We start from the raw sequence: 27,784 nt of genomic DNA on the forward strand, positions 1-27,784 counted from the left end.
TCGCTCTCGCACTAGCTCTGTTCAACTGAAATGTATTGCATGCCGTGAAAATTTCTTTGACATTCTACATTTGACATGTAAGCGATTCTATAGCAATGCATTTTAAGTTTGGTTTAATGACAGAACCAATACAGCAGATGTAGCGAACTTTGGTTTTAATCCTTTCCAAAATGGAATAAGAATTTTACTTACTAACTTCTCTATCCTTGATAACTCTATGCTGCCACAATACAGATTGAATCGTTCAAATTTTGGAAATCTACTTAATATTAGAATTCTTTGTTAAGAATACTTATTTGGCATAATTTTTAAATTAATTTTTTATCGTATTAATATTCTGTAATTTGTTGTTCTAGTGTGCCAAATAAATGTATTTTCTTTCTTCTTTCTTTCTTTCTTATTTCTTACCGCTTTGCTTTTTAGCTCGGAAAAGAAAGACATTAGCGCTTATTAAAGTTTCGAACAAAGGAAAATGTTTCAGATTTTTCTGTTCTCAGCTTATCCAGTGTTAACTGTAAAGTTATTACGCTAACGACTATACTTTCTTGTTTGGAAAAACACTTTTAGTAGCTTAGCTTTATGCATTATGTTTTGCAAGTTAAGAAATATACTGTGAACTACCACAATGTAAGCTTAGAAAAACTTAGTTCAATAAAGCCATTGTTACACTCATACACTAAAAGAACAGGCTTTAGAAAAATATATTTATTTACACTTAATATTTACTATTTAACATCCAAGTCTATCGAATCTGCCAGCTTCCTCCCCTTAGTCTCGGGTAAGCAGCAGCAGGCCACTATGGCCAGCAGTGGGGCGGTCGCGAAGACCAGCGGTGGGACCCACGCGCCCTGCGCCATCCCAGCGACGAAGGGCGCCAGCATGGAGCCAAGTCTTGAGGTGGTGGAGGAGGCGCCGACCGCCATGTTGCGGGCTACCGTCGGGAACAGCTCTGATGTGAACGTGTAACTGGAAACCATAGGAGGATATTATTTTTAAGTAGTTAGGGAACTTGTGGAGATGGGTCTACAATCTTCCTTCTCTATTATTGTAATAAACTGAAGTCAAGGGTAGAAAAAGAAGGAGAAGACCTGGCATGCATGTATCCGTTTGATAGTAATTTTTAAGAAATATGACGTAAGAATGATCTAAGTGGACTGGACAGGCTGTTGGTCCGAAGAAGATCATACTCAAACTGTGACACTACCTATGTGGATGAGCTTTTCATCATTATCAATGAACGGTGTTTGGTGTTCTACTTTATCGTAGTGCTGATAATGTCCTACGTATTTATGAATTCTACTCGTATGTGTTATGATTATACACAACTAAGTACGTAACTCACATTATGGTAAAGGCGCCCGCCGCAGCACTGACGGCCACCGTGCCGGTCACAATCTTCAAGTAGAACCAGTCGTCCGGCATCGCCAGGAGACCGTTGCACACGCCGCAGACGAAGAAGAACCCGATGGCGGACTTACGGCGACCGATGCGCTTCAGCAAGTAACCCGATATGAGCTGGCCTGGTACCTGGAATTATTAAATGATGTTGATGAAATAACAATTTGAAAAGATAACAGTGTGTGTTGCCAGTGATGAAATACGGAACTGAGACGTGGTCACCCAAAGGGCAATGGAGCGTGCTATGCTCGATAGTTTCCCTGCATGATCGAATCAGAAATGAGGAGATCCGCAGGAAAACCAAAGTAACGATATAGTCCGCCGAATTTCTAAAACTAGTATTGTTCAGAATAATATAACGAACCTGCAATGCTCCAGCTAAGGCCATCGAAATGAAGACATTGGAACTAGTCTGCCCAATATACTGCTTGCCTCCATAGAAGACTATCCCCAAGACGAACCAGGCGACACAGCACAGCAGATTCTTTACACGAAGACTTGGGTGTGTCAGCAGGTCAATATATGACACTGTGGATTGCTTCTCTTTTGTGGAGGCAATCTTTGATTCCTCTGCAATGGTTTGAGCTACTTCTAAATAGTTTATCGGGGCCATTTTGTTCCTGAAAATTACTCAATATTAGACGAATGCAATTTCTGTTTTTCTAAAAATAATAACATTCCAAAAATCCATTACCAACCGTTTTGCAGCACGCTCCATAACCTTACTAGCTTCCTCCAACTTTCCCACCGAAATGAGCCATCTTGGTGATTCGGGTATGAGAAAGTACAGAAGAAAAATTACATTCGGTACGCCCAGACCAATAGAAAATGCTGTCCACGATCTCAAATAGTACGCAAAGGCTGGCATCACCATCTCTCCTATGGCCAATGGGATATGGAATAAAGCACTCGTTAACTCTCTCCATTTGGGGCCAGTGATTTCGATGATGATAACGAAGGAGACCACCATGAGACCCGCGGAGCAGGTTCCCAGCAAGAATCTAATGATGATGAGGGTCCAGAACTCAGGACTTAATGATACCACTAAACTGAGCACTAACTGCATCAGAGCGGCGATGAGTAGAGCTGTCCTTCTCCCATATCTGTAAAAATTAAAATAGATTTATTGTATAAAAAAGACATTGGTTTTCGTCAGACAATATCGTAAAGGATGTTTATATTATCCTTCCATAAAAGGGTTATGTGATGATAACATGGACAAAACAATATAATAATAATATTATCTTTTTCCGATTAAACCTAACTTTCGTGATAATTTTGTGACTAGGGTAGTAGATTATAATCTCATCTGTCACGGCACGGTACTCTCATTTGATTAATGAAAGGCATCTAACTTCAATTGACAGATGACAGGATAATGCTGAAATATAGGACTTGGGGTCGATTTATAAACAGGTCAGCGTTTTCAATAATTCATAACAAATACATTTTTTTAAATAATATATTGCCTTATAACAGCGCGTCAAGGTTAACACTGACATCTAATGCATTTATGATAGGGTGATTTACAAAAGAAATATAAGTCGGATGTGATGTCGTTAGTACGTACAACGTCCTTTGACATAGTATTTATTTGCACAAATTACTACGTTCCCTTGTTGACTCAATTTACTTATCTCAGTTTCCATAATCTTAATTACGTCTCCTGAATAAACAACCATTTGTTTGGTATCTAAATTATCAGACGGAGTCTTTCCTGACAATGCCACTTATGCAAAGAACAGCTTATCATTTTAATCTTAATGGCTTCAATCATTGCACTCACTGAGATTATTAAGACTGCTGGATTAAGAGATTTGTAATTAAAATACTCTTCAATGGTCTTCATTATGCTATTATTAAGAATGAAAGCTTTTATGTTATATCTATGCGAATCATTAAGAAAACATTGATTTATGGGAATTTTTACGATACAGTCTTTGGCATTGAATCTAATAATTTTATTTTCTAATATAGTTTCTTTTCAGGTCATAATGTTCGTTTACAAACAAGCCCATCAAAAGTAATAAAACAATGTATAATTATTTTTTTATTATGTTGTGTCAACCTAATTCTTTCTTATCTTGCCGTGGTTTTACCGTGCACGGCACTAAGCTCTTTTTGAGTCTAAAGAGTGTATTTAGCATTAACACAAAGATAATAATGACACGCGTATGCCATTATTGTACAACTGAGGGGTTTCAAAAAACACGAAATACAGGACCTTAAATTACCGCTAAAATGCTTAAAGCATCTAAATAGATTCGAAATAAAAATAAACGTATTTACCTGTCGGCAATGAATCCAAAAGACATGCTCCCCACTAGCACACCAAACATAAACATCGTCTGTGCCAAATTAGCTAACCACGCTTTATCGCAAATCAAACCGAACTCAGTTATGATAGAACCATCGAAATTCGTAATATACGAGTATTCGACGCAATCACTGTAACATTCATTTGTTACTATATCTTCAGTAGAATTCAGTCTCATCAAACACCTGTATTGTGTCTTCGGCGCCAAAAATATTATCGCCGTCATTTGCCAAGCCGCTGAAATTTTGCAGGGCACAGCCAGAGAGAAAACTAACAGGCCTTGCCACAGTCCCATTTCTCCAATCGCCACGTACAATTTATCTTTTTTGTCTTCACCATCTTTATTATTATCTTCATCGTTTTTCTCAACTGTTTCAACGTCTGCTCCATCACTTTTTTTCACGTCTACACACATCATGAAGTTGAGATCAAGGCGCGCGTGTTACTAACGTTGTCGCGCGATCAAATGAATATAATATCGTCGAGATGATAAACGATAGGTATGGAAAAAGTTGACGTTTTCAAGATCATTATACTACTGCAGTAGTACTGGTAATTAAAGTATTTACTAGTATAATACGTATAATAATTTCACTGTGCTCTGAAAAATTCCGAACTGATAAAACAAGACAAGTGGATCGCTTTAGGTTATTTCCAGTTTTGCCAGTATAATAAGGAAGTGCAAAGGACCAAGATACACACAGAATTTCGTCTATTACCCTATGAATATGTAACGCCAGACTCATGTTTATGTATCTTGTAACTGATGATTGTTAAGTTAATTTATTTCCACAGTCCATTAGATACCTAATTATACGTATAGGACTAGAAATCCGTGAGGAAGAGCTTAGTTCAGCAACATCTTTTTGTTGAAACGAACGATCGAATGATAGGATTGGTGGCTAACGGCATCTGTTTCTTCTGCAGAGCATCCTGGGCGAGTTCAACCGCGAGCAGGACGCGTTCATCAAGGGGCAGGACGGGCGCGGCGGCGGCGCCAGCGTCGCGCCCTGGGTGGGCGCTCCCAACGAGCCCGCCCTGAAGGAGGAATGCCTGTCTCTGTCCACTGTAAGTATACTTTCATTTATTGGCTTCTAGATTTAATTGTCATAACTAGTAGCGTCTAACACTAATATTTTTTTACTGTAGCTCTACGCCGTTATCAATAGTCCATTATTCGAGCTGGTGATATTTCACAGTGCTCTTGATTGTGATTTGATAGAGTTCAACAAGTTCTCTTTCTCCATCGGACGACTCGCTAGCCTGTTTTGTAGTTCTTAGGACTTTATGGAACAATAGCCCAGTGGTGTCATGTGTTGGACTGCCGATTTAAGGATCTGTAGTTCGATGCCTGTCGTCTATTGTGGTGAACCCACTCCTAATACAAGCATAGTTAGGTGTAGCACTTGGCGAGAATATAAGTCATTTGTACAATACAAATGACTCTCTTCCAGGATCGACGGAACTTCGTGCGCGCGCCCCCCGCCGGCGTGGAGTTCGACTTCGACTACGACAAGATGTACCCGGTGGCCGTCGCCATCATGACCGAGGATCCCAACCTCGAGAAGATGCGCTTCGATCTCGTGCCAAAAGTGTAAGTTTTGTTTGTGTACTTGTTATAGGGGACATTTTGCTATAAAAGAGGATGTGCTTTCGACTGTACTCGGCAAAATATCTGTCTTGTTTACCAAGAATGTAGACTTACATTAGAATACAATAGCTTTCTAACATTTTCAACTGTAATTCAATTACTTCATTAGTGGTTTCGTGAAAATCTTTATTTGCTATTTGGATGGCGTTAATCTGATACTTTGTGGCTTCCAGAACAATTATACGTTTACTAGATAATTGTCTTGAAGATAAAATGAAGTGTAAGTCCGCCTTATGTACAATGCTATATGTGCATATAAGCTTGAAATAAATAAATAAGTGTGATGTTTGTGGTCTTCTTGTACGATAAAGTCTCCAGTTGCTGGCATCCAATAATTCAACCTTAAACTAAGCTAACTCTACGGTATACACCATTCCAGCATCACGGAGGAGAACTTCTGGCGGAACTACTTCTACCGCCTGTCGCTGATCTGCCAGGCCAACGAGGCCGACGCCGCCGCCGGCCGCGCGCAGAGCGTTGACGACTCCCAGGGTATGCTCGCCTGAACATTTATGACGTTTCATTACCATGAACAAGAACGGACCTAGAGTAGAACCCTGAAGTATTCCTGCAAATAAAGTTATTGTTTTTGATTTGTAGTTTTTGATGGATGATTATTCCAAGTATCTGATAAATTAGAATTTAATAACATTAATAAAATGTTCCAGTGTCATCACATTAAATTCGCACCTAAAGGAAACTTGAAAGTAAAATAGAAAGACACAAGTCTTAACGCGACGTTTATTAATGAGTTACATTATGTACTTACGGCTTGACGTTTCTTTATTTTAGTTAAAATGGAACGCGAAAGTTTAAAAACTTGTAAGTCACTCTTGCCACACTCTTATATGTGGTAAATCTACTAGTAAGTAATAATTTCGCATTTTAGTTTTGTTTAAATATGAATAATACAGGGTTCAGGTTTCTACTCTGTTCTCGAAAACATTACACTCCTACCATAAAATAGCTTCTACGTCGTTTCAAAATACATCAACATCATAAACACCAAAATCATTTCGTTTAGTTATATTTGATTTGTTTCACTTATTTTCATTTTTGTTTTATTTTCTTCCCTTAAAAACCAGATGATAAATCGGCAAGCGACAGCTTGATAACGAACGAGAAATCCTCGCAAGAGTCGATTGACGATGTCAAGAAGAGAATTAAGTCCCTCAAGGTGGATAGAGAGAATGATGATGGTAAGACTTGAGATTGTTTCAATACAAAAGAAATCACATAACGCACTAACGTTACTAATACTTTCGGAAACAAAAACCAAATTCTAAATTGCAATCACTTATGTTTATTTGAACTAAATTAACCCAAAACACGTCCTGATTTAAAATCCTTTTATTTATTTTCGTAGTTTCATAAACACACTTAGCCATATTATTTAGTTTTCATTTATTATTATTATTTTCATTGTTTTTAATGGTTTGTATTACTAATTAACAAATAACCAACTTTGAGGAATATGCTGTATTTTAATTGCATGCTCTTTAAATGTACATAATCTTGTCAATAATGCAAATCTTTACTTACAAAAATTATTACCCCGCGAAATAATAACCATAACATAACATAAATTCGGTAACTAGCTTACTGCTTCAAAAGAAAACTAAATTATATATTTAGGATTTATTTCCAAATAAATGTCAATCATACCTAATTTACAATTAGTATAGCTTTCATAAACGATCACATATCTTTAAACATTTCATGTTGTGTGACATTTTCGTTAAACGCAAAATGTTTTCCTTTTTCCTGGAATGCAGCTTAAGCAAGATGCACGGACTACCAATGGGCAACCGCAAACTCTAACGATAACACCACGTGATGCCGCAGACCTATATACTATCTTTAACACTATAGATTAACATATAGACACTCCTAAATAACACATAACAACGGGCATCAAGATTAATGAAACTTTCTACCGTAGACTTCTTACTCCCAATTTTGACTGTCGATAGTATATAGATCTGAGATAATTATATCTAGTCGATATGATGCTTGTTAAGCAGAATGTATTACGCAAATTAAGGGCTCTCATGCAAATTGTTTCGACCTTGATAAAATAATGCCATCACAATTTGATAGAATTAGATCGAACGCACATGCATACTCTCCAGCTTATCGTCACATTGGTATTACAATATCTTCACTCTGAATATGGATAATAATATATTTGTAGCTGTTATAGTTACACACTTATGTTCATAATGGAATTAAATATGCACCGAATATCTCACGCGTTACTTCAAATACATTTCCAAGGAATTACTTCTGTATTGGTCGTTTATTTTGACGACAGGGTATTCTTTTGAGGAACTAACATACGTGTATGTGTTATGGCATTATTATGTCAAGTAAATCACTGTTATCTTTTCACACAACCTCTAATATTATTTGAGCGTTAATGCGTATATAAAATTTATCGCTGTTTGCTAAATTTTTATTTGAAACTTAAAAATTTATATAATCTATATCACTATGATGTCATATCTTCATCCTTGTTGTTATCTCGTGTGTCATATATAAATAATGAATGTTACGACAATATAGCTTCTTTATCCCTAAATTGGTGGATATAATATGAATTGTATATATTACAGTGTCCTTGTTTAACCTGTTGTCTATCAAATAAAGAACCACTGGGCTATATTTCAATAGCTCAACACCCGAAAACACCAGCGGTGAGAGAAAAACGCGTGATATGATCACACAGAGCTATTGGAAAATAGACCATGATGTATTACTGTATACTTGTCTCAAATATATCTCAAATATATACATTTTCTCGATGGAACATATTTTAATGTCTACTGAATGTTATATATGTCTAAGTATCGGTTAAGGTTATATAGCGGTAACGCCACAGTTCATTAATTCGGCTCAGTAGTGTTAAATATAAGTATCTATTGTTCAGGTTTTGACATTGCTACTTCTTCAAATAATTGGTTATCTGCTTTGAGATTGTTTGCTTGAAGTGTATGTGTTTTATTCTTACTTTTCTCTCTTCATGCTTCTGTATTTCTCAAAGTTGGTCCTATTGCATTTTCGTTGACATTCCTATTCGATATGATTTGCGTATTGTAGCAATGTTGAAACTTCTCTTTTGTACATAATACTGTGTTGTCAGAATTTCTGTGTGTCAGTCTTTATCGGAGTTTGGAGTGCATTTAAAAAATTCTGACTTTCTGGTTCGACTTCCTACGATTGTATTTCGACTAGTGGACTCGCCCTTGCCTTGACATTGAGGTTGATTGGTATAAGAGTATGTATACCAACTAACAGTTAATAGAGGTATGTATTTGCTGATACAGAAGAGTAAACTGGTATTCACCAACACTACGTTATGAAAGGTTTGTTGAATGCAAAAGTAAAGAGTCTCGAAGAAAGTAATTATCATCTGTATGAACAGTCGATGAGATTTTGGAATCATGAATGTATATGCCAAAGACACATGTGATTGGCAGCTAAATATCGTCGATGAAGTAAAGAGAGCGAGTCCACAGTCGAAGTTAGTAGCCGCGACATATCACTTATGGGTGACAGTCAATTAAATTTACCCACTTACTAACTGCCGTCTCTTGATCCCAGGGAAATTTGGAATCTTTAAGCTGGCAACACATTTCACTTCCCTAATTTCTTTTGTAATTATTTACGATTAGATCATAGTCAATATTATAATCTGTGGAAAATAATCCAGTGTTATAAAGTTGTGTAGAGTTATAGTTGGTAAACGTAAACACATTTATATTGATAGAAGTAATCGAGGAGTTGTAACGAGAGGTGATAATAAGCAGGCCTAGTACGATGTCGCTTTTGTTAATCGGTTTAGTTTGGTTTAGCTTGACACGAACGCAGCAATAATCGACCGCGTGACGTCTGGCGCCGTTTGTAAGCTAGTTGGTGTCCTTCCGAATGATGCCCGGATCCAGAATCGATCTTGAAAACCAAATAATCTGGCTATAGTGTGTTTCTATTAACGTCTCTGAAAGAACACGATGTAATACCCCAATTGAATTAGACCCACGAGCCATATTAGTATCTTATAGAAGTTACAAGTTGTCAATATATTTCGTACACGTTTCCGATACAACATAAATGAATATATTATATGTATGTAGAATTCCTCGTTATTTAGTTTCTAAATGAAACTTCAACTTGTACCCTAGCAACATTTACATAGTTATAACACTTTTTATTGTCAATATTTGAAAAATTGTTTAGTGAATTAAAACGTATAGTTATTAAATGAATTGGCATTTATAGTTAGTTATTATGAATTGAAATAATTATATTATTCTAAAATAATATTGGACTTATTATTTCACTATTGACTAAATCAGAAACTTAGATGAAAGTACACAATTTTTATTTACGTTTATGGGCTCCGCTATGGAAGAGAAAATTAATGCCAAATAGAATTCTACTCTGTGGTGTTATACAATGTAAAAACTTTCTTCTAAACTTCAAGAGCAAACTTCTTTCTTACTGTCCAAATGAATAGCACCTATCACACTTTTCAATCAAATTTTATACTACAGGAATAAAAAATGTTCTCAAGTAAGTTTCAAGAATTATATTGCAAATATTAGGTGTATAAAAATACATGATTATAAATATTTATTCCATTCAATAACTTTTCAGAGCAATGGGAGAAGGAACTTGAAGCCGAGCTGAAAGAGTACGAGGTGGTTGCTGACAAAGCGGCCGACGACAAGTGGGAAAAGGAGTGCGAAGACCTGCTTGGGGAAGATGTGGACCTCAAGTAGACGACCGGTGAGACGAGTAGACCGGGTATACTCGAGTAGACCTAGTGGAACACCAGGTCTACTGAAGCTATCGAGCATACTGATGGTTGAGTAGACCTGGTAGTTCTGGTAGACTTGAGTAGACCTGGTAGACTCGAGTAGACCTGGTTGACTGGAGTAGACCTGGTAGGTTCGAGTAGACCTGGTATAGTCGAGTAGACTTGGTAGATTTTAGTAGACCCAGTAAACCGAGTAGACCCGGTTGACTGCAGTAGACCCGGTTGAATCGAGAAGACTCGAGTAGACTTGGTAAACTCAAGTAGACTTTAGTAGACCTGTTGATCTAAGTAAACCTAAGTAGAACTGGTTGATTAGACTTGAGAAAACCGGGTAGACCTAAGTAAACCATAGGCTATGTGAATCGGATAACCATACAAAGATGGATAATTTGATTTTGAAAAGTAAATGAAAGTAGAAAGTATACTTATTAATGTACGTCATTATATTATTATAAATAGTGAGATTGTTCGAATGTCATGTTGTCGATGTCAATTTTATGAAAGAGTCGGTTAAAAACTAATATTACGGTCCGGTACATAACATAGTCCGGTCCCATTATTTATGCTAAAAGATAATTTTAGTTACTCAAACGTACATTATTTTACATTTGTACATGTTTATTAAAATATATCAATGCATTAAAATAATTGTAAAAAGTTACAAAAAAAAAAAACAATGCTCAATCATATTACTGCATTTAATTGCTTTTTCATGCAATTTTGAGGCACTAAGTAAGTGTCGCGTTGTCACTATCAAAATTTGGATCAAAACGGAAAACAAAACTAACAAGCTTGGAAAACTTACAAAATGTTTTGAGCAGAAAACATTCCTTATCATCATAAAAAATACGTATTATTGAATGAAATGAATTGCACGATATATCGTCCCGGGATCCCATAATTCCGGGATTGCCAATCCCATCACTAAATTACTATACGGCGATTAATTAAAGTTTTTTAAACTTAACTAAAATTAATATAAAGTTTTGAAAGCTAAAATAAAAATATTGTTCATGTTCACATAATAATTAAAATAATAAAAAAGGCTTCTGAAAATACCTAAGTTAAAATGTACATATTTGTAGATTTGTAGTTTGTTTTATACGAATGAGTGTTTAAAGTTGTTATTTTAAGGTTTAGACAATATGTGATGTAAAGATACAATTATTTAAGTTATTTCATTTATTATTTACTTAATAATTTACATGACTATTTGTTTTATTTTAATATATTAAAGTTATTTATTTATATCTTTCCAAATTACTGTCTTAGAGATATCTATTTAGTTATTAAGATTCAAGAATTATTTTACCAAATCCCTATTCCAGATGGCACAAATGCATGAAGTTCTTAAATACATATTTCATTGAATTCCTCCAAAAGTTGGATGACTAGGGTAACAATAAATTCAGATATTATGTAGGATACTTCATAATTTGACAAGTTTGTGTGTCACTCAAAAATACTTTAAGTGCGAGATATTTATTTGTACACTTTTAAAATGTTTAGTTGAACAATAATAATCTATATTATTTTATAGTTAAAAAAGAGCAGCAAGCTCTTTATGTACTAAGCTTATGTTATAGTTATCTATTGTACTATATTTATTTTGTGTATAATTTGTAAGCTGGAACGTTGTTTCTATCTATGTACCTATATCATTTTATTATACTACTATGTATTGAATAACTTACGCCAAGTCATCAATTTCGAGTAGTCGTGTGTTCATATTTGCTGCATTCCTATATTTAATAAAAGTGTTCGATTATACACATGTTTTTACTTACTACTACGTTTACTAACGTTAGTTTAGAATGTTCTTCGAAAATTTTACTAAAACACCTAAACTCAAAGCTTGTGGAATAAATCAATATAATATAGATATTAAATATGCTATGGCTTTGGCACTCTTTAGAGAGTAGGTATAGTAGCTTTTGGGCTTTTGGTGTCTTATAATATCAATTCTATTGCTGTATATGTTAAAGTCAAAACTCATAATCGGTCAAAACCACTTTTGACTGATGCCATTGGTCAATATCACTTTTGACTGATTTTTCCAGTCAAAAGTGGTTTTGACTGATTATGAGTTTTGACTGTAACATATACCTACTATAAATAGAATTGTTGTTTACCATTCTATCGATAGGCCTATCGATTGAGTTACTGTACTTCACGAATTTATATCGATAGTCGATAAAGAAACTTTTTGAATCCTTTTGAATAGATGTAATCTCCAAACCGATGAGCTATGGCTATTGCAGCCTCACACGTTTAACACATGTATTATAAAATGTCTTACCTAATAAAAATGCCTTAGAAGAAAATATTAAAAGTTACTCTAGATGATCTAGATAAAGCCGTGTGGTGACGGCAGAGTAGAATACATTTGTCACCAACCCCTACTCTTCCCGCGGGTGTCGTAAGAGGCGACTTAGGGACTACACATCAAACAGAGAATGGGCAGCAGCGCTCTCTGAAAAACATCAATCTTTTAAACTGCGATCTCCAACCCGCCTGCCTAGCGTGGAGATTATGGCAAAACCCTCCACTATAGTGAAGGAGGCTCATAGTCCAGCAGTGGACTGTAAAGGGCTGATGATGACTCTAGATGAAGTAATTGCTTGCTTCTAAAATGGCAATGCCAGATTTTGTATGGAAAGTGGCGTCTTTTTTTTTTCGCGCGGCCATCGACCAAACTTTGTTTTTTGATTACAAAATAGTGTAATAAACCAAACTTACTATGGCATGTATACCTCTAAACTCAGTCTGAACTGAGTTACGAGCAATAGAAGTTTGATTATTTTCATACTAGATTTGCTTTTTGTGCGCAAGTTTTGTAAGAAATTGCAACAAAATATTGCGCTATTTTTTTATTGCGCTGATTCTGCTCCATACTGATGTCTGGAGCCTTTAATGGATGATATTGTTTGTTTACACATACAATCTCACTATTTTGTTGCAATTTCTTACAAAACTTTGCGCGCAAAAAGCAAATCTAGTATGAAAATCATCAAACTTCTAATGCTCGTAACTCAGTTCAGACTGAGTTTAGAGGTATACATGTCATAGTAAGTTTGGTTTATTACACTATTTTTTAATCAAAAAACAAAGTTTGGTCGATGGCCGCGCGAAAAAAAAAAGACGCCAATTTCCGGCATTGTCTTTTGTGTTAACGACGGACAACTACGGAACCCTACACTGCGCGTGTCACGACACGCACTTGGCTATTTTTATTCCGAGAAGACACCAGCACAAAAAATCCTTCGAATCCCACACGTGTATCGATTGATATGGTACTATAATATGAAAATAAACCTTGTACGTCTGTATTATAAATTTAAATGTTTTTATTGTATTCTTACTACGGAAGGCTGCTGGGTACTGATTCTGAATTTTTTTTTTAATTTTTTTTCTTTGCTTCCTAAGAGCGTTTTTTTTACAACTTTATAATTTTTACACTTGTTCTAAATAAAATAAAATAATATCTACAGCTATATTCAATATAATCGTCTATCTCAACAAGGTATACACAGTTCATCCACCATAGTGTTACTTGAAACCATACTATTTTCATATGACAAAATGAAAAGAAAAATATTTATCGACAGATTTCATATTTTTTTTTGGGAGAATCATCTCTTTGAGTTTCTGGAACATGTTGAGTGGAATCCGCCATATTACATCAATTCAAAATTGGCCTCTTTTTTGTTAAAAATCACTCGAACGCTTAAGGCTTGGTATTTCTGCTAAAGTAGGTATTTTACGCTGTCAAAATCTGCGCGCGCAATACTTCGCCGAAGACAGCGCGCCAAAGAGCTCTCCCAGCTACACAGTATAAAAATACCAGTTGGTTAGGTTAGGTTGACTTCCTTCCGTTCAAGCGTCACACTCACAACACTTTCTAATACAAATCATATCCAAGTGATACAAATTAAAACACCTTTCAGAATTTTTGGGAATATATTTTAGAATCGAATAAATATAACTGCCAAAGTAAACACGGTTCAAAGAGGCGTGGCATCACCCGACCTTCCGGAAGTTCAAAAGAATTTCAAGATTACGTCACCCGACCTATCGGTAGGTCATTTAATGATCAGTTCATCAGAAAAACATTTTATGATCAGTTACTCGTAGTAGCGATTATTTAGAGCTTGGATAATAAATTATAGTTGTTGCAATTCACGAAACTTTGCATGTGGTTCATACATTAATCAGTACACGCATCAATTTTGTTCAGTCTTTTTGTTTATTAATAAATAAAAATATCATACTAAAATTGCATACATATTTGTTTGTACTGGTCTGGGTGTTTTCCTTCCATAATTTATGTACAACGTATTACGGGGCTCTGTATCGAAAATCACTATGAGCATCACACGCGGTTACCTGGCGCAGGCACCCGCTCTGAGCACTCATGGAAGTTTATGCAGAGGTTGCTAGAGTTTGACTTTGAGCTTTGTTTATAGTCATTACGAAGCAGATTTTGATGGGAAACTGCACTGTCTTGAATTCGAAAGGGTAATTTGACGGTGTTAGGGGAATTCTAGGAATAAATGCAGAGCCTCCTCATTGAGATTGAGACATTTCAATTTGAGATTTCACTTGACATTGATTGCAATCTGACATGGAGTTTTCAAACACTTGTAAAAATAAAAAGTAATTAAATCAAAAGCAGGAAGTATCTAGTATTGTTATCAACTTCGACGCAAATGACTCCCAAAATAACTTTCTACCCCTTTCACACGTTTGTCATGAATTATAATATTAAGGAATTGTTAAGCAAAATTTCAAGTAGATTGAACCAAAGAATCACTGTCCCATACAATCTTTGCCCCCTTTTTTCACCCACTTCATTTCATGATCCCATTTCGGAAAATCGGATGCCTACGTCATACAAAGAACACACCTTCCAACTTTCAGGTCTCTACGATATCCGTCAGTCATTTAGGACAAAGCATTTTGTTGTCTAGTTGTCCAATACTCTAACGTTCCAGGTATGTCATTGACAGGAGGGCGTTACTATCTTAATGGTTATTTATTAGTCCCAACTTTATGCCACTTGACATTTCAGAATCGTTTGACTTTAGATACCTAAGCGATTTGATATTCAGAGTCTTTTAATGAAATCAAGTTCTAAAATAACTTGAGGTGTTGTACCCGATCAAGCTTTTCATTGCAGGACAGTTAAATAGTTTGATTATTAGTTTCTTCTTTAAGTCTTGATTTGTCAGAGTAGGTAAAGGCTCCATGAGAGCAAAATTTAGCTTTATAATAGTTTTTAATTTTTTTCTTGAAATATTTGACGCCTTGTAATCTCTCGTTAATATAGGTCCACACAAATAAAGAATGTTTGAATTAGACTTAAATAATTATTATGCTCGTACAGTCACGGAATGAAAAGGTTCGTCAGTTTTCAAATTGATTCCTTCAACGAATCGCGAGCACATATTACCTTTTGAAACTATGTTACAGAATAATCTCGAGTTAGAGAAAATAATCTTTAACTGTTCGTCAGTAAAGTTCAAAATTATTCAGATCAAAGTTGTTTGACGATTTATCTTGTCAAGAAGATTAATATGATTGATAAACTAAAACCTTCTTGTTGGTTCAAACTATTGTCAATATTGGTCAATGTCATCATTGCATTGCACTGATGGGATAGAAAAATAAACAAGCAAAACCTTATTCGTTAGCAAACGTCATATTTATTTAAATGTTAGCAGCACTGTTTCTTGCACGGTTATGTTGGCAGGTTTGACTCTTACAGTACCTAGTGCAAGCGAAAACCGACACTAAGGTGACGAACCTTTTCATTCCGCGACTGTACATAATTATAAATAAACTAGCTTTCCGCCCGCCGCTTCGCCCGCGTAGTATTTTTCGGTTTTTATATAACCTATTACACTCAGATATAATGTGGCTTTCTATTGGTGAAAGATTTTTTAAAATCGGTTCAGCAGATCCCGAGATTACCCCTTACAATTTAACAAATATACAAACACACAAACTTTACCTCTTTATAAATTAGATAAAGATAGGTAATTTGAAACCCTATTTTGTTTTATTCTTTTTTTTATTTTAAACATTTCACAATCCAAACTAATATTTACTGTAGGTAAGTAAATGCTAAACTAAATAGTAAAATATTAGTTTGGATTGTGAAATATCCTACTTCCTACTAATATTATAAAGGCGAAAGTTTGGATGTCTGGATGTTTGTTACTCTTTCACGTAAAAACTACTGAACGGATTTTGTTGAAACTTTACAGTATTATTGTTTATAACCCAGATTAACATATAGGCTAACACTTATGACGATATGTGACAAATAAATTTCAATAAATAAATAAAAGCGCCATCTACCTATCGTCATTGGTTAAAATCTACAGCGCTGGACAAACTACTGTATGACGTTCGTAAATATTCATTTGGGGGAAGCCTTGAAACGCCATCTATCAACATGATATCTAACGGGGGTAAAACGAGGTCTACGCGAATGAAGTCGCGGGCGGCCGCTAGTTTATATAGGTAGCTTTCCCTCCGCAACCTTTCTGGTATTCCATGTATGTGTCTTTTAACTGATTTCTGTTACACATTTCATGTAAAATTTGTCCAGTTATAACTCCATTTACATCTGCATCTGTAAACAAGGGTTCATGTTCTCTAGCTCAGATGCCGAGTAAACAGAATCGTCTTTCAGTGACGTGCAGCTGCCCCTATATTTGACCCACTGACCTAATTTTTTATTATTTATTTGTATCAGTGTCAGTGTCTTCTAAAGAGTGTAAAGACGATTGTATATAGGTACTATTAAAATGTAATTTTAACTCATTGGTTTTGTCTCATATTTGAGGAATGTAGTATGTATCATGAGTAGAGTCTTCGTTTAAAAGGATGCGAACGATTTAAATTTCAATAGGTAGACAAAATTGATAATTCTTAATTATCAAAAATTTTAGCTTTCTCCAGTAGCACTGATATTATTATACTGTGACTCATCAAAGTCATCATTGTCAAAAATATTGACAAATCGCGAACTGTCACGGCCATAAAACTGACACGCGTCCGTCCTCCGTAAGCGCCACCGCGCGACTGATTGAGATTGTTCAAGCCGTCATGGACGATTTTTTCCACATTTTTTAACATAGTAACTAAATAAGACGCAATATAAAAATTTCATCCGTTAAAAGCCCTCAAGTTATTTCTGAACTTTAGTTTAGTAAAAGATTTAGAATCTCAAATCGCTTATTTTAAAAATAAAACCATAAATAGAAAACGAATAGAGGTAACTTTGGGAATTTATTCTATCGAGTCAACTTCATTAAATCGTGTTTCCATCCGTTAATTGCCCTAGAAAATATCCTCAACTATGCCCAATAAAAATCTTAGCCTTTAATTTTACTGTTTAGTACCTCAAAAATGATAAATGAAAACCTCATTTTCGCCATTTTCTCTGCTACCCGGCCTTAATTCACTTTTAATTATGTTTTTTACTTGCATTACGTACCTAAATGGATATGGCCAAATCGATTTATTACAAATTAATATGCCAGTGACCGCAGTGGCCGCTCCGCCATGAAAGCCGTTTGTTTAATTTATTTTATCGTTACGATCACTTGGGTAAGTTAGGCACAAATACATATTTGTATACTTTTTAATTAAACAAATCAAAGGTATTTTATTGGTTGTAAAAGACTGACAAAGGTATGAATCCACGATAGCCGAACGGTGAAGGGGTCGGACTGGCCGTCTCGTGATCCGGGGAACGCGGGTTCGGTCCCTGCCGCCGCTCGACTATTGTGGTGAGCTCACTCGTGACACAAGCATATTTAGCTTAGTACGAGGGGCTAACGGAACTGTTAGTAATTTGGGTAATAACAAATTACTAATAAAATTATTTTTTTAAAAAGGTGAGTGATTTCCTTCTGCCACTTCCCAACACCAGCACATAGTATGCAGCAGATAGTATGTTGTCCCAAAGTGGTGGTAAAGTAAAGCGTGTATAAGTGCCCTGATATGAGCTTTCGTAATTTATAAAGAATTTGAGTTGACAGGTTCAATTTCGTCCAATAATTTCATTTTTAAATTAATAAAAAAAGCACTTCTCTTTTTTACACAAAATTTTTTTTAAATGTCTCAATGTTTTTTACCTATGCTGATAAATTTAGCATTGTTATTCTTCAGAAGGCTTTAAACAGGAAATCTCTTATTATTCTTGCTTTGTGCGGTATAATTTATATTTATTTGCTGTTTTCTTATTCGTTTGAAAAGAGCAGTTATTCCACTTATTTCCTATAAATATGAAATCCTTTGTATTACCAAAAAATACGTTGCAGTGTCTTCAAGTAATCGTAGAGAGGCCACATTTGGAATACGTTAATGAAAAGTACTTGGAAAATGTTAGCATCTACTGTTCTCGCTTTGGGAGAAATAGTCCCTACTATGTGAATATAATTGGCAGAAACACATACACGTGGACCAATAATGTAACGGTAAGTAAACCCTCATAATAGTTTAATTGGTACTAACCGTTCTATTCATACCTAAATCTATACTAATATTATAAATGCGAAAGTAACTCTGTTTGTCTGTCTGTCTGTCTGTCTGTCTTGCTTTCACGCCTAAACCACTAAACCGATTTTGATGACTTAAAGATAGTTTGAGTCCCGGGAAAGGACATAGGATAGAGGTTTTTGAAAGAGGGACGCGCGCGATAATTTTTTTCTGTGACAGACAAAATTCCACGCGGGCGAAGCCGCGGGTGGAAAGCTAGTAAATAAATAAATCATCATTAAGACTAATCCACCGGTTCCAGGTAGTTTCCTTTGTATTGTATTATCATGTTTAAAAATGTAAAAAAAAGTGTAATGTCTTGTTGGTCTGAATCAATTTAAATGAAGTAGAATAAAGACCCAGGGAAACAGTATTGTTTTTATCTCGGTTTTTTGAAAGGGAGAGTGTTTTGTCACTGATAAAGTTCATGCATGTAAATCGCGGGTAAAAGCTAGTAAAAAATATAAAGTGCAACCCGATCGAGTTAACTGAGCACGCTACTCTCCCTCGCACTAAGTAGTGACTGAGTTTCGTGCGCTGCTTCTTCTGCACTGGCCCATTAATATTGTCCCGAAGCAATGGTAGGGTTAATACTGGGACGTGTATAAATGCTTTTTAAAGCCTACTTGCATAAATAAATGAGTTTTCACTCGCACACCTCCCTGCGTTCGCCCCGTCTGTACCAAAGCGTCGATGTGACGTCACGGCTGCCAGGGCCGCCAGGGGAGCAGTTAATTTGACTGGGTCGTACTAACTTTCAGGTCAACTTAATCTTCTACGAGTACCTTCACAACGAGTACCGGCGCTCATTCGTGGAGTTCCACTTCAAGCTGTGCGACATGATCAACTCGGACCCATACGTGGGCGCCATGATAGCAAACTCTGGCATCACCTGCCCAGTGCCACCGGTACGCTCGTGTTTTTAAATATACTCATCACCATAATTTTCAGCCATAGGACGTCCATTGCTGAACATAGGCCTCCCCCAATGATTTCCACAATGGCCGGTTGGTGGCTATTTATTATTATCTTGAGACAAAGTACTTCTTAAGTAGAGATCACGGCTGCTGCGGTCTGTGGTAAGACCACCTGCCTCAGACCCAGTGGTCCCTGGTTTGATTCCCAGTGGGGGCAGATTTTACTGTTGGGTTAGTGGTAGGGCTTGTTCTAAGTCCACCTGGCTAGCTACCAGCATCTAACCTAACTGTCGCCATAACAACAATGTTAACGGCATTATGTTACGGCAGTTGGAGGTAAGATAATCAGTTCTTCTGTGGTTGAGAATTCCGGGTGAAGCTCGCTGCCAGCTTCGGCCTGATCATCACTTTCCATCAGGTGTAGTCTAAGAGCTTTCTCGTTGTGGATAAAAATGTTATAAAATCTACATCATTGTCTGGGCCTAGGGTTTTACATGTCCAAAAACACAAAAGCCGGAGTCTGTGCTTCATTTGGCCGGACATTTTACCCTAAAAGCCGAACATGTCAAGTGCAATTAGTGTCATAGCTCACGAGTGAGTACTATCATCATCGGTTGCCTAACATCCCGATGCGTGCGCTTGATATTATTCTGCAGCTCGACTTTCGCCTGGCGCGGCAGCCACATAAAAAGCGTAACAAAAGCCGGACAGGACAAGCCAATATTTGCCCGAACAGGACCATAAAAAGCCCGGACATCTGGCAACCCTATCTGGGCCTATTCAAAGCGAAAGTGATTAGGCATTCACAGCCCCATACCCTAATCTGCATCTAACCTAACAACAGGCGATTAACCTGCCTTTTTCAACCGACTTCAAAAAAGGAGGAGGTTCTCAATTCGACCCGTATGTTTTTTTTTTTCTATGTTTGTTACGCGATAACTCCGCCAATTATGAACCGATTTGAACAAATCTTTTTTCGGCGTATAGGTAATACCTCAAGGGTGGTCCCATTTAAATTTAATAATAGAAAAAACAACCCCCAAGGGTGGAAAATTGGGGATGTACTTTTTTATACGCAATATCTCCGCCGATTATAAATCAATTTGAACGATTATTTTTTTGTTGAATAGGTATTATCAAAAGGGTGGTTTCATGTGAATTTGAAGAAAATATTTCACCCCCAAGGGTGGGAAATTGGGGATGAACTTTTTTATACGCAATATTTTTCATTTTAGGTTTTTTTGTGTTCACGCATTTGAAGTCGGTTTTATTTTTTTTAAAAGTTAATTATCTGTACAAAAGAACAACCTCTTGCAGGTGATGCACTATCTGGTGAACATGTCGATTCCATCCACCGCCGACTTCAAGTTCAAGTGGCCTTTCAAGAAGTGCATGGTGCGGTTGGAGGTGGCGGTCACCTCCACAAGCGAGCGCATAGGGCAGGCAGACTTCTACGTCACTTTCGCTGATAAGAAATATCATTTGTAATTAATAATAATATTATTAATATAATATTAATATTAATAAATTATTTATTTTTCTCTCATACAAAACAAGCTTACTACTAACATTAATAAATACTCAAGTATATTTATACACAGATATGCTATAATATTGTATATGGGTGACTGGTACCCAAACTAGGAAAGTAATGTAAAGTACTTACAATAAATGTTATAAAAAAATGAGAATATCAATGTCTTCAACAATCTCACTTAAGGAATAAAAAAAATAGGATTAGGAAAAATAAATACCTACTTTATGTTGTTATCTCAAAGGAGGCGACGTATACGAGAAAGTACATAAATAAATAAAAAATAATAAAAAAAGACAAAATCTTTTAAAGAAATAAACGAATTTTCAATATTAAACAATAGTGTAGGAAAAAGCCCAATAAAATTATAATGTAGGAACATATTACACAGGCAATATATTGTGCAAACTCATTATACTCGTACCTACATGGTTTTAAAGAACTTGATAAAACTTTAGATTATCTATTATTTCACTGGTGACCAGACACACTGTAGAATACCTGATTTGTCACATATTTGGAGAATACGCTAAGTATCATGAGTAGGTAGAGTCTTATAGACTAAGAGCTAGTGAACGCCAGACCTACGTCACTTCTAATTATTGCCCAAATATTATACATAAAAATCAGATTTTCCCCTACAGCCAGACAGTTTTGACAGTTCCAACTCCTTGCCAGACTGTTTTTTTAGGGTAGCTCCCAAAGTCACCATGACCCAAACTTCATAATTCACCAACATTATATCCTCTATTGGGAGCATAGGTACGCTGACAAACTTTCAGCTTTTATAAAATAACGTAGGTCTGGCGTTCACTAGCTCTTAGTCTATTATATTAAAAGGATGCCAACGATTTCAAAGTCACCCTGTATATACTTAAGTTATAAGCCTATAGCTTAAATACGTTAGGAATCTGTTGGTTGCGGTTTGCGTTCTACCTGTGACCTGAAAGGCTGTATTAGCATTAACGACAAATTGTAATGTATTGTTATATGGAACACAACAACAACATTGTATTATGTTTTTCATGCTAGCCTAGATACAGCTGACCTCTCACAAAATTAATTGAAAGAAATTTTAATGCTTAATGTAATTTTGATAGATTTATAATTTATTATTCTCGGGCATCACGTGCAATTATGTCGCTGACAAAAATTAAATCTACATCATCCATTTTGAATTAAGTCGTCGGTGATCACTTCGTCATGAAAGTCGTTTTTGTGATCACACTCGTCGTTGCAATAAGCAGGGTAAGTCAGCTATCTAAAATATCTGCCAATTTTGGGAATATTAATAATCTTATTTTCGAAATTTGTTCGTGGACATTTTGACTCATGGTCCCATGGTGCCAGCCTATCTAGTGGCCAAGCTTATGAAACGTATATTTTTATCGGCACCGACTTAAAAAATATGAATCATAATACCATAATCCTAATAAAAAATATTTTAGTGAACTTTTTTTGGAGTCTGTTTAAATTTTTTCTTAAAATTAGTTTTGTAGGGTTGAGTTTTTCGGCTGACAAGCGGGGTGATGGGCTCCAAATAACAACACCTTGTGTGATGCAAAAATGGGGGTAGGGGAACCTGTTGAACCTTGGACAGAGTTGTACCTAAAACAATTGTATATATTTTTTAAATTATGCGGTTTTATGAAAAGTTGTCTAGGGTATTACATACGTTATTTGTCAACATTAACGTGAAGTTAGCTAAGATTCGCCGACGCCGTGCAAGTACAAGAAAAAATGCTAATTTAATAGTTTACACTGACGCAGTGAGATTTTCGAGGTTTACTTCATGTCAATTTATGAAAAATGTTGCATGTTTGACAAAACGGTTATAGTTAGAACATAATCTTTATATATCTAGCTACTGGACGATATGAGTTTCAGATCCTAAGCTCAAATGGAAGTGGGTTTATTATGCTTATTAAGTGAAGTAGTCGTAATGTTGTACCTTGACCACCCAACTAGCGATGTACCTTGGTCACTGATTTTCATTATGTTTTAATGAGAATTTTATTGTAATAAAAAAACATATTATACTGTTATAGAAACAATGCCCCGAAGACCTCAAAATAGCAATTTAAAGTCTGTTTTTGATATATATTTTTTTAATTTCTAATGTTTTTTAAATTTACGTTTAATGTATCTTCATATGACTTTTTTAACATTATTTTTGTTGATAAAGTGGTTTTAATGGATATTTTGCTAGAATTTATGTTAAATGATAAGAAATAAAAAAACTAGATTGCAAGTTAAAGCCACTCCAGCGCGTATTTTGTCCTACACGACATAACATATCAACATTCAACAAAATTTTCTAGAAAAAATGTTGAATATTGTCATATTTTTGTTGATTGTGTAAGGCTAAACATGGACTGGAGAGCCGGCTTAAAATTAAGTGATTTGTTGCCAAAAAATTGTGAAAAATAATTAGTACAAAAAATATGGATTAGGATCTTTTTTAAAAAATACTTTTACTTAGATATTGTTGCTAATAACTGTAATAATTGGTATTTCAAATAATAATTTAACAGAAAATTAACAAATTGAAGCGAATATAAGCATTTATTTAAATTTAAATAGGTACAACGTACACGGTCCAAGGTACATCTGGTTTGTTGTACCTAGGACAGTTTTCCCTTTTTTTTTCTAGCAGCTAGTATGCCCAAATTTTTAAAATTATACACAATTTTATGAATGAATTATGTAGTTAATTAAATGATCTTTAAATATAACTGCACTAGACAAGTTTAATTATCACCATTATTTTTCAAAAAATCAAAATTCGAAAAACTGGCCTAAGTACAACAGGTTCCCCTACTTTATTGGAAAGTACGGCAGCAGGTACAAAAATAGCGGGTGCGGGCGTCTCCCGTCCGTAGACCAATTCCCGCAAGGACGTTGGACACAGACGCGGGAGAATCGCTGGCACTTTGTAATTAGGCGTTCGGAAGTCCCAATCTGTGATTCCCCGAAAGAACGTCACAGTCGGATGCAACCTTGGCTTATTACTTACTTCTCACTTACTTACAATATTCAACATAATCGTCGGAAGGTCTTTAAGGGAAAAAAAATCTGGACACCGCGGTGTAGAAATCGACTCTCAATGTGCTAGTGTCATCTAGCGGCGAGCGGCGCAAACATTTCCTAGACTGGATAGATCTTGCAATAAGCACGGTGATCCGCGGTGGCTTGGTAATGCAGGCGAACACCACGAGATGGCGCTAGTAGTATTGATTGATAAATGTGACGTTGTTACATTGGGAGTTTTTTATTTGTATATTTTTTGCTTTTTAATTGACATTGTTGTTATTGAGGTTGGCAGTTCATTGGGACTTCATAAACGCCACTGAAAAGTAACAGAAAAGCGAAATGCACAATTTCCTTTGCCTGGATGACATATTTTTTCTATTTATTTTAAATCAAAAAGTGAACTAAAGAACTAGTTACGAAAAAAATAAAAGGGGCTAATAGAAATAATATTGAATCAAAAAAAAATATCAAATCGATTTTTAAAATGTCTGAGTTTTGATATACAAAAATACCTACACAGTATACAATACCTCATCCTTATTTAAGGTCGGTTAAAACATTTCAGATGTTTTTAATTTGGAACTAATAAAAAAAAATAGTAACTTAAAACATGAGAGCGACAACGTGTGAGGCAGTGGTTGGAGGGAAAAGGTACCTACCTAACTTCCATTTCAGTATTTAGCTTTTTTATAAAAATTGCAGTGTCTTCAAATAATCCCTGAGAGAGCAAGTGTCGTATACGCAAATGAGAAATACGTCGCCAACGCCTCCGCCTTCGTCACTCGATATGGGCGGAATAGCCCTTACTACATGAATATCATTGGTGTAAATAAACATACATGGGGCAATAACGTAACGGTAAGTTGGTACCTAATTTACTTGTCATTTTTTCCGAACAACTTTTAAAATTCTTAAAAGTAATGACTGCAACGAGCGTAACTTAAAAAAGTAGAGTTCCGTTGACGGGGTGGACTTATATACAGGGTGTTAGGTAAATGGGAATATGAGCCAACACTAGCCCATGTCAACATGGGTATAATATAAATAGTATGGTGAAGTCAGAAAATTGATCGGATTTTATAAAATTTATTTTGTATGAAATTTAAAAAAAATTAAATGATGATATCAAATTCCTGACTTCACCATACCATTTATATGCCCATGTTAACATGGGCTAGTGTCGGCTCATATACCCATTTACCTAACACCCTGTATAACCGCCTCTGTGGTCGAGTGGTAAGACCACCTGCTTTAGTCGCAGAGGTCCCCGATTCCCAGTGGAGGAAGATTTTTCTGTTTGGTTTGGTTGGTGGTAGGGCTTGTTCTAAGTCCGCCTGGCTAGCTACCACCATCTTACGTAAGTCTGTCGCCATAACAATAATGTTAACAGTGTTCCGGCAGTTAGAGGTAAGAAGCCAGTTCCTCCGTGGTTGAGGATTCCGGGTGAAGACCTTCGGCCTGATCGTCACTTACCTTCAGGTGAGATACTGGCCAAGAGCTTTCTCGTTGTGGATAAAAAAATACAATTCTTTGTCATCAAGTAATTTAGTCTTCACTGTAGGAAGTCGACCCTCTCTTACTTACCAGAGACAAAAGTTTGGCTTAGGGTGACAGCAGACATGCTACTTTTAGAGATCGGGACTGTAATGTATCGCGATTTCACGACTTCATGCGTTTGGATGCTGTATAGGAATCGCGAGTTTTAGCCACTGTTGTCGATAGTTTCGACTTAATCACCTCGTTTGGCGTTTTTAAGTGTGTGGTGTGGAATGTGTGGTCGCTGCATTCAGCTTTTAAATAGCGGCTTATTCGCCGAATGCCGATAGTAAAAGTAACTTGTGTGCTGTGGTGCGTAATCTACGCTGGCCAGACGGGCTGGGGAGCCCTCTAGCGAAATAATGATGGTGGTCCTATACTCTGTCAGAACCACACGGCTAACGCCCGTGTTCACAAACGATGCTTGCTTTGCAGCAGCAAATGGAACGCACATCGTTGAATAGAGCTCTGTGATTGGTTCCTGTGTCATCCTGTGCGTCCCCGTTTGTGAATACGGGCGTAAGTGTGTCACTACTTTCAGATAAACTTGGTGCTCCACGAGTACCTCCACAACGAGTACCGGCGCTCCTTCGTGGAGTTCCACTTCAAGCTGTGCGACATGATCAACTCGGACCCGTACGTGGGCGCCATGGTGGCCAACGTTGGGATCACTTGCCCAGTACCACCGGTAATGTATATTGACAGGATGATTAATAAAGAATGAGAAATGAGGAAATCCGTAGGAGAACCAAAGTGACTGACATAGGCCGCAGAATTGCTAAAATTAAGTGGCAGTGGGCGGGGCACACAGCTCTCAGAGATTACCATTGAGGCAGAAAAGTGCTCGAGTGGCGACCACGGGCCGGGAAACGTAGTTTGGGCAGGCCACCCACTGTGGACCGACGATCTGGCTAAGGACGCAGGAGGTGACTACAAATGATTCTCTGGACCATAAGTACTACAGTGTTTTGCTTACTCCCCGTTAATTTAATTCTTAAATGACTCAAGACTAAAATAGACCCATTTATAGTGCCAGCAGATCTTACTCAATTTGATTAGTCAATTTGTTTACCCTGGTGGTGAACTATGTAGTTCGCAGAAAATTGGGTTTATGAGTAGAATATTTTTTCTTATTACACTCTTTTAGCAAGACTTACTTAGTATTAAAAAATATTTTATCTCTTCTACAGAAATTGCAACGTTTAGTAAACATGACAGTGCCGTCGACTGTCAATTTCAAATTCAAGTGGCCTTTCAAGAAGTGCATGGCGCAGGTGGAGTTCGCGCTCACGTCGACCGGCGAGTCGATGGCGATGGGCAACTTCTACCTCACTTTCGCTGATAAGAAGTTTCAGCTGTAATTTTATGAAAATTAAAGTTTTGAAACTATAACTAGTGTAATTACTACAGTAATGGGCAAAAATAAGGCAAGAAAGTACCTACCTATGTACCTATGTTAGGTAGTACCTAATCCAATTTATTTTATTCAAGTAACAAGATTTATCACAACACAAAGCCTTACAATTTACAATATACCTAAGGTTTATTTAATGTAAAAAATTGACAGTAGGTAACATACAGGGTGTAAAAAAACCTATCACGAAGACTGAAACTACGCCTTCTGTACACCCAACCAAGTAATATTACAAAATATTATTGGTGGGAAATATTTTTTATTTTTATGATTAAAAATAATACAATATTCCGCAGCCCGCAATGTACAGCGCGTCACGCAACGCAATGACCGTGCCTATGTGTGTGTGAGTGTATTGGTTGGAGCGTACGCGCTTTACCGCCACTACCTACCGCGACCGCAGAAGTATTTTGTACACAAAATTACCAGATTATTCACTTCCTACATTTAAAAAACACATTCCTTTAGCATTTGTTTAGGTTTAGAACTAAGTACTTACCGACTAATCCCCTTCGACGTCGTCTGGAATCGGCCGCTCCAACCGGACAAGTTGTGGCTCGAACTGACGGCCTTCCACGTGCAAGCAAACGCGTGCCAGGTAAATCGTGTTTT

At 36.4% G+C, this 27,784-nt stretch overlaps 3 protein-coding genes across 9 annotated transcripts in view; 2 read left to right on the top strand and 1 right to left on the bottom strand.

The window, feature by feature from the left end:
* Positions 1-11,955, top strand: part of LOC135081679 (synapse-associated protein of 47 kDa) — an 89,305-nt gene extending 77,350 nt beyond the window's left edge. For 3 of the 5 annotated variants that reach the window (XM_063976460.1, XM_063976462.1, XM_063976461.1), the window contains 5 exons: positions 4,643-4,783; positions 5,170-5,309; positions 5,746-5,858; positions 6,452-6,565; positions 10,023-11,955. In XM_063976460.1, the coding sequence (XP_063832530.1) occupies positions 4,643-4,783; positions 5,170-5,309; positions 5,746-5,858; positions 6,452-6,565; positions 10,023-10,147 (633 nt within the window). In that variant the 3' untranslated portion in view covers positions 10,148-11,955. Of the gene's footprint in view, positions 1-4,642; positions 4,784-5,169; positions 5,310-5,745; positions 5,859-6,451; positions 6,566-7,141; positions 8,642-10,022 lie in introns of those variants that run through there. The other 2 variants (XM_063976463.1, XM_063976464.1) reach the window with 2 other exon arrangements.
* LOC135081803 (organic cation transporter protein-like) lies at positions 691-4,180 on the bottom strand. The gene is made up of 5 exons (XM_063976589.1): positions 3,688-4,180; positions 2,097-2,501; positions 1,763-2,018; positions 1,343-1,527; positions 691-966 (listed from the first exon to the last, which is right to left on the bottom strand). The coding sequence occupies exons 1-5, from the start codon at positions 4,131-4,133 to the stop codon at positions 726-728; spliced, it is 1,533 nt and encodes a 510-aa protein (XP_063832659.1). The 5' UTR covers positions 4,134-4,180; the 3' UTR covers positions 691-725.
* A 7,514-nt stretch (positions 11,956-19,469) lies between the features above and the next one.
* Positions 19,470-27,459, top strand: LOC135081688 (uncharacterized). 3 transcript variants are annotated; one of them, XM_063976476.1, is made up of 4 exons: positions 19,470-19,646; positions 24,925-25,080; positions 26,300-26,446; positions 26,949-27,459. In XM_063976476.1, the coding sequence occupies exons 1-4, from the start codon at positions 19,578-19,580 to the stop codon at positions 27,117-27,119; spliced, it is 543 nt and encodes a 180-aa protein (XP_063832546.1). In that variant the 5' UTR covers positions 19,470-19,577; the 3' UTR covers positions 27,120-27,459. The 3 variants fall into 3 exon arrangements, 2 of the variants coding, with proteins under 2 accessions (XP_063832546.1, XP_063832547.1); XM_063976477.1 differs by lacking the exon at positions 19,470-19,646 and adding an exon at positions 21,514-22,437; XR_010259240.1 differs by lacking the exons at positions 24,925-25,080; positions 26,300-26,446; positions 26,949-27,459 and adding an exon at positions 20,973-21,117 and having other exon boundaries at positions 19,560-19,646.
* Positions 27,460-27,784: the final 325 nt, after the last annotated feature.

This window comes from Ostrinia nubilalis, chromosome 20 (genome assembly GCF_963855985.1).
Source record: "Ostrinia nubilalis chromosome 20, ilOstNubi1.1, whole genome shotgun sequence".
NCBI lineage: Eukaryota > Metazoa > Arthropoda > Insecta > Lepidoptera > Crambidae > Ostrinia > Ostrinia nubilalis.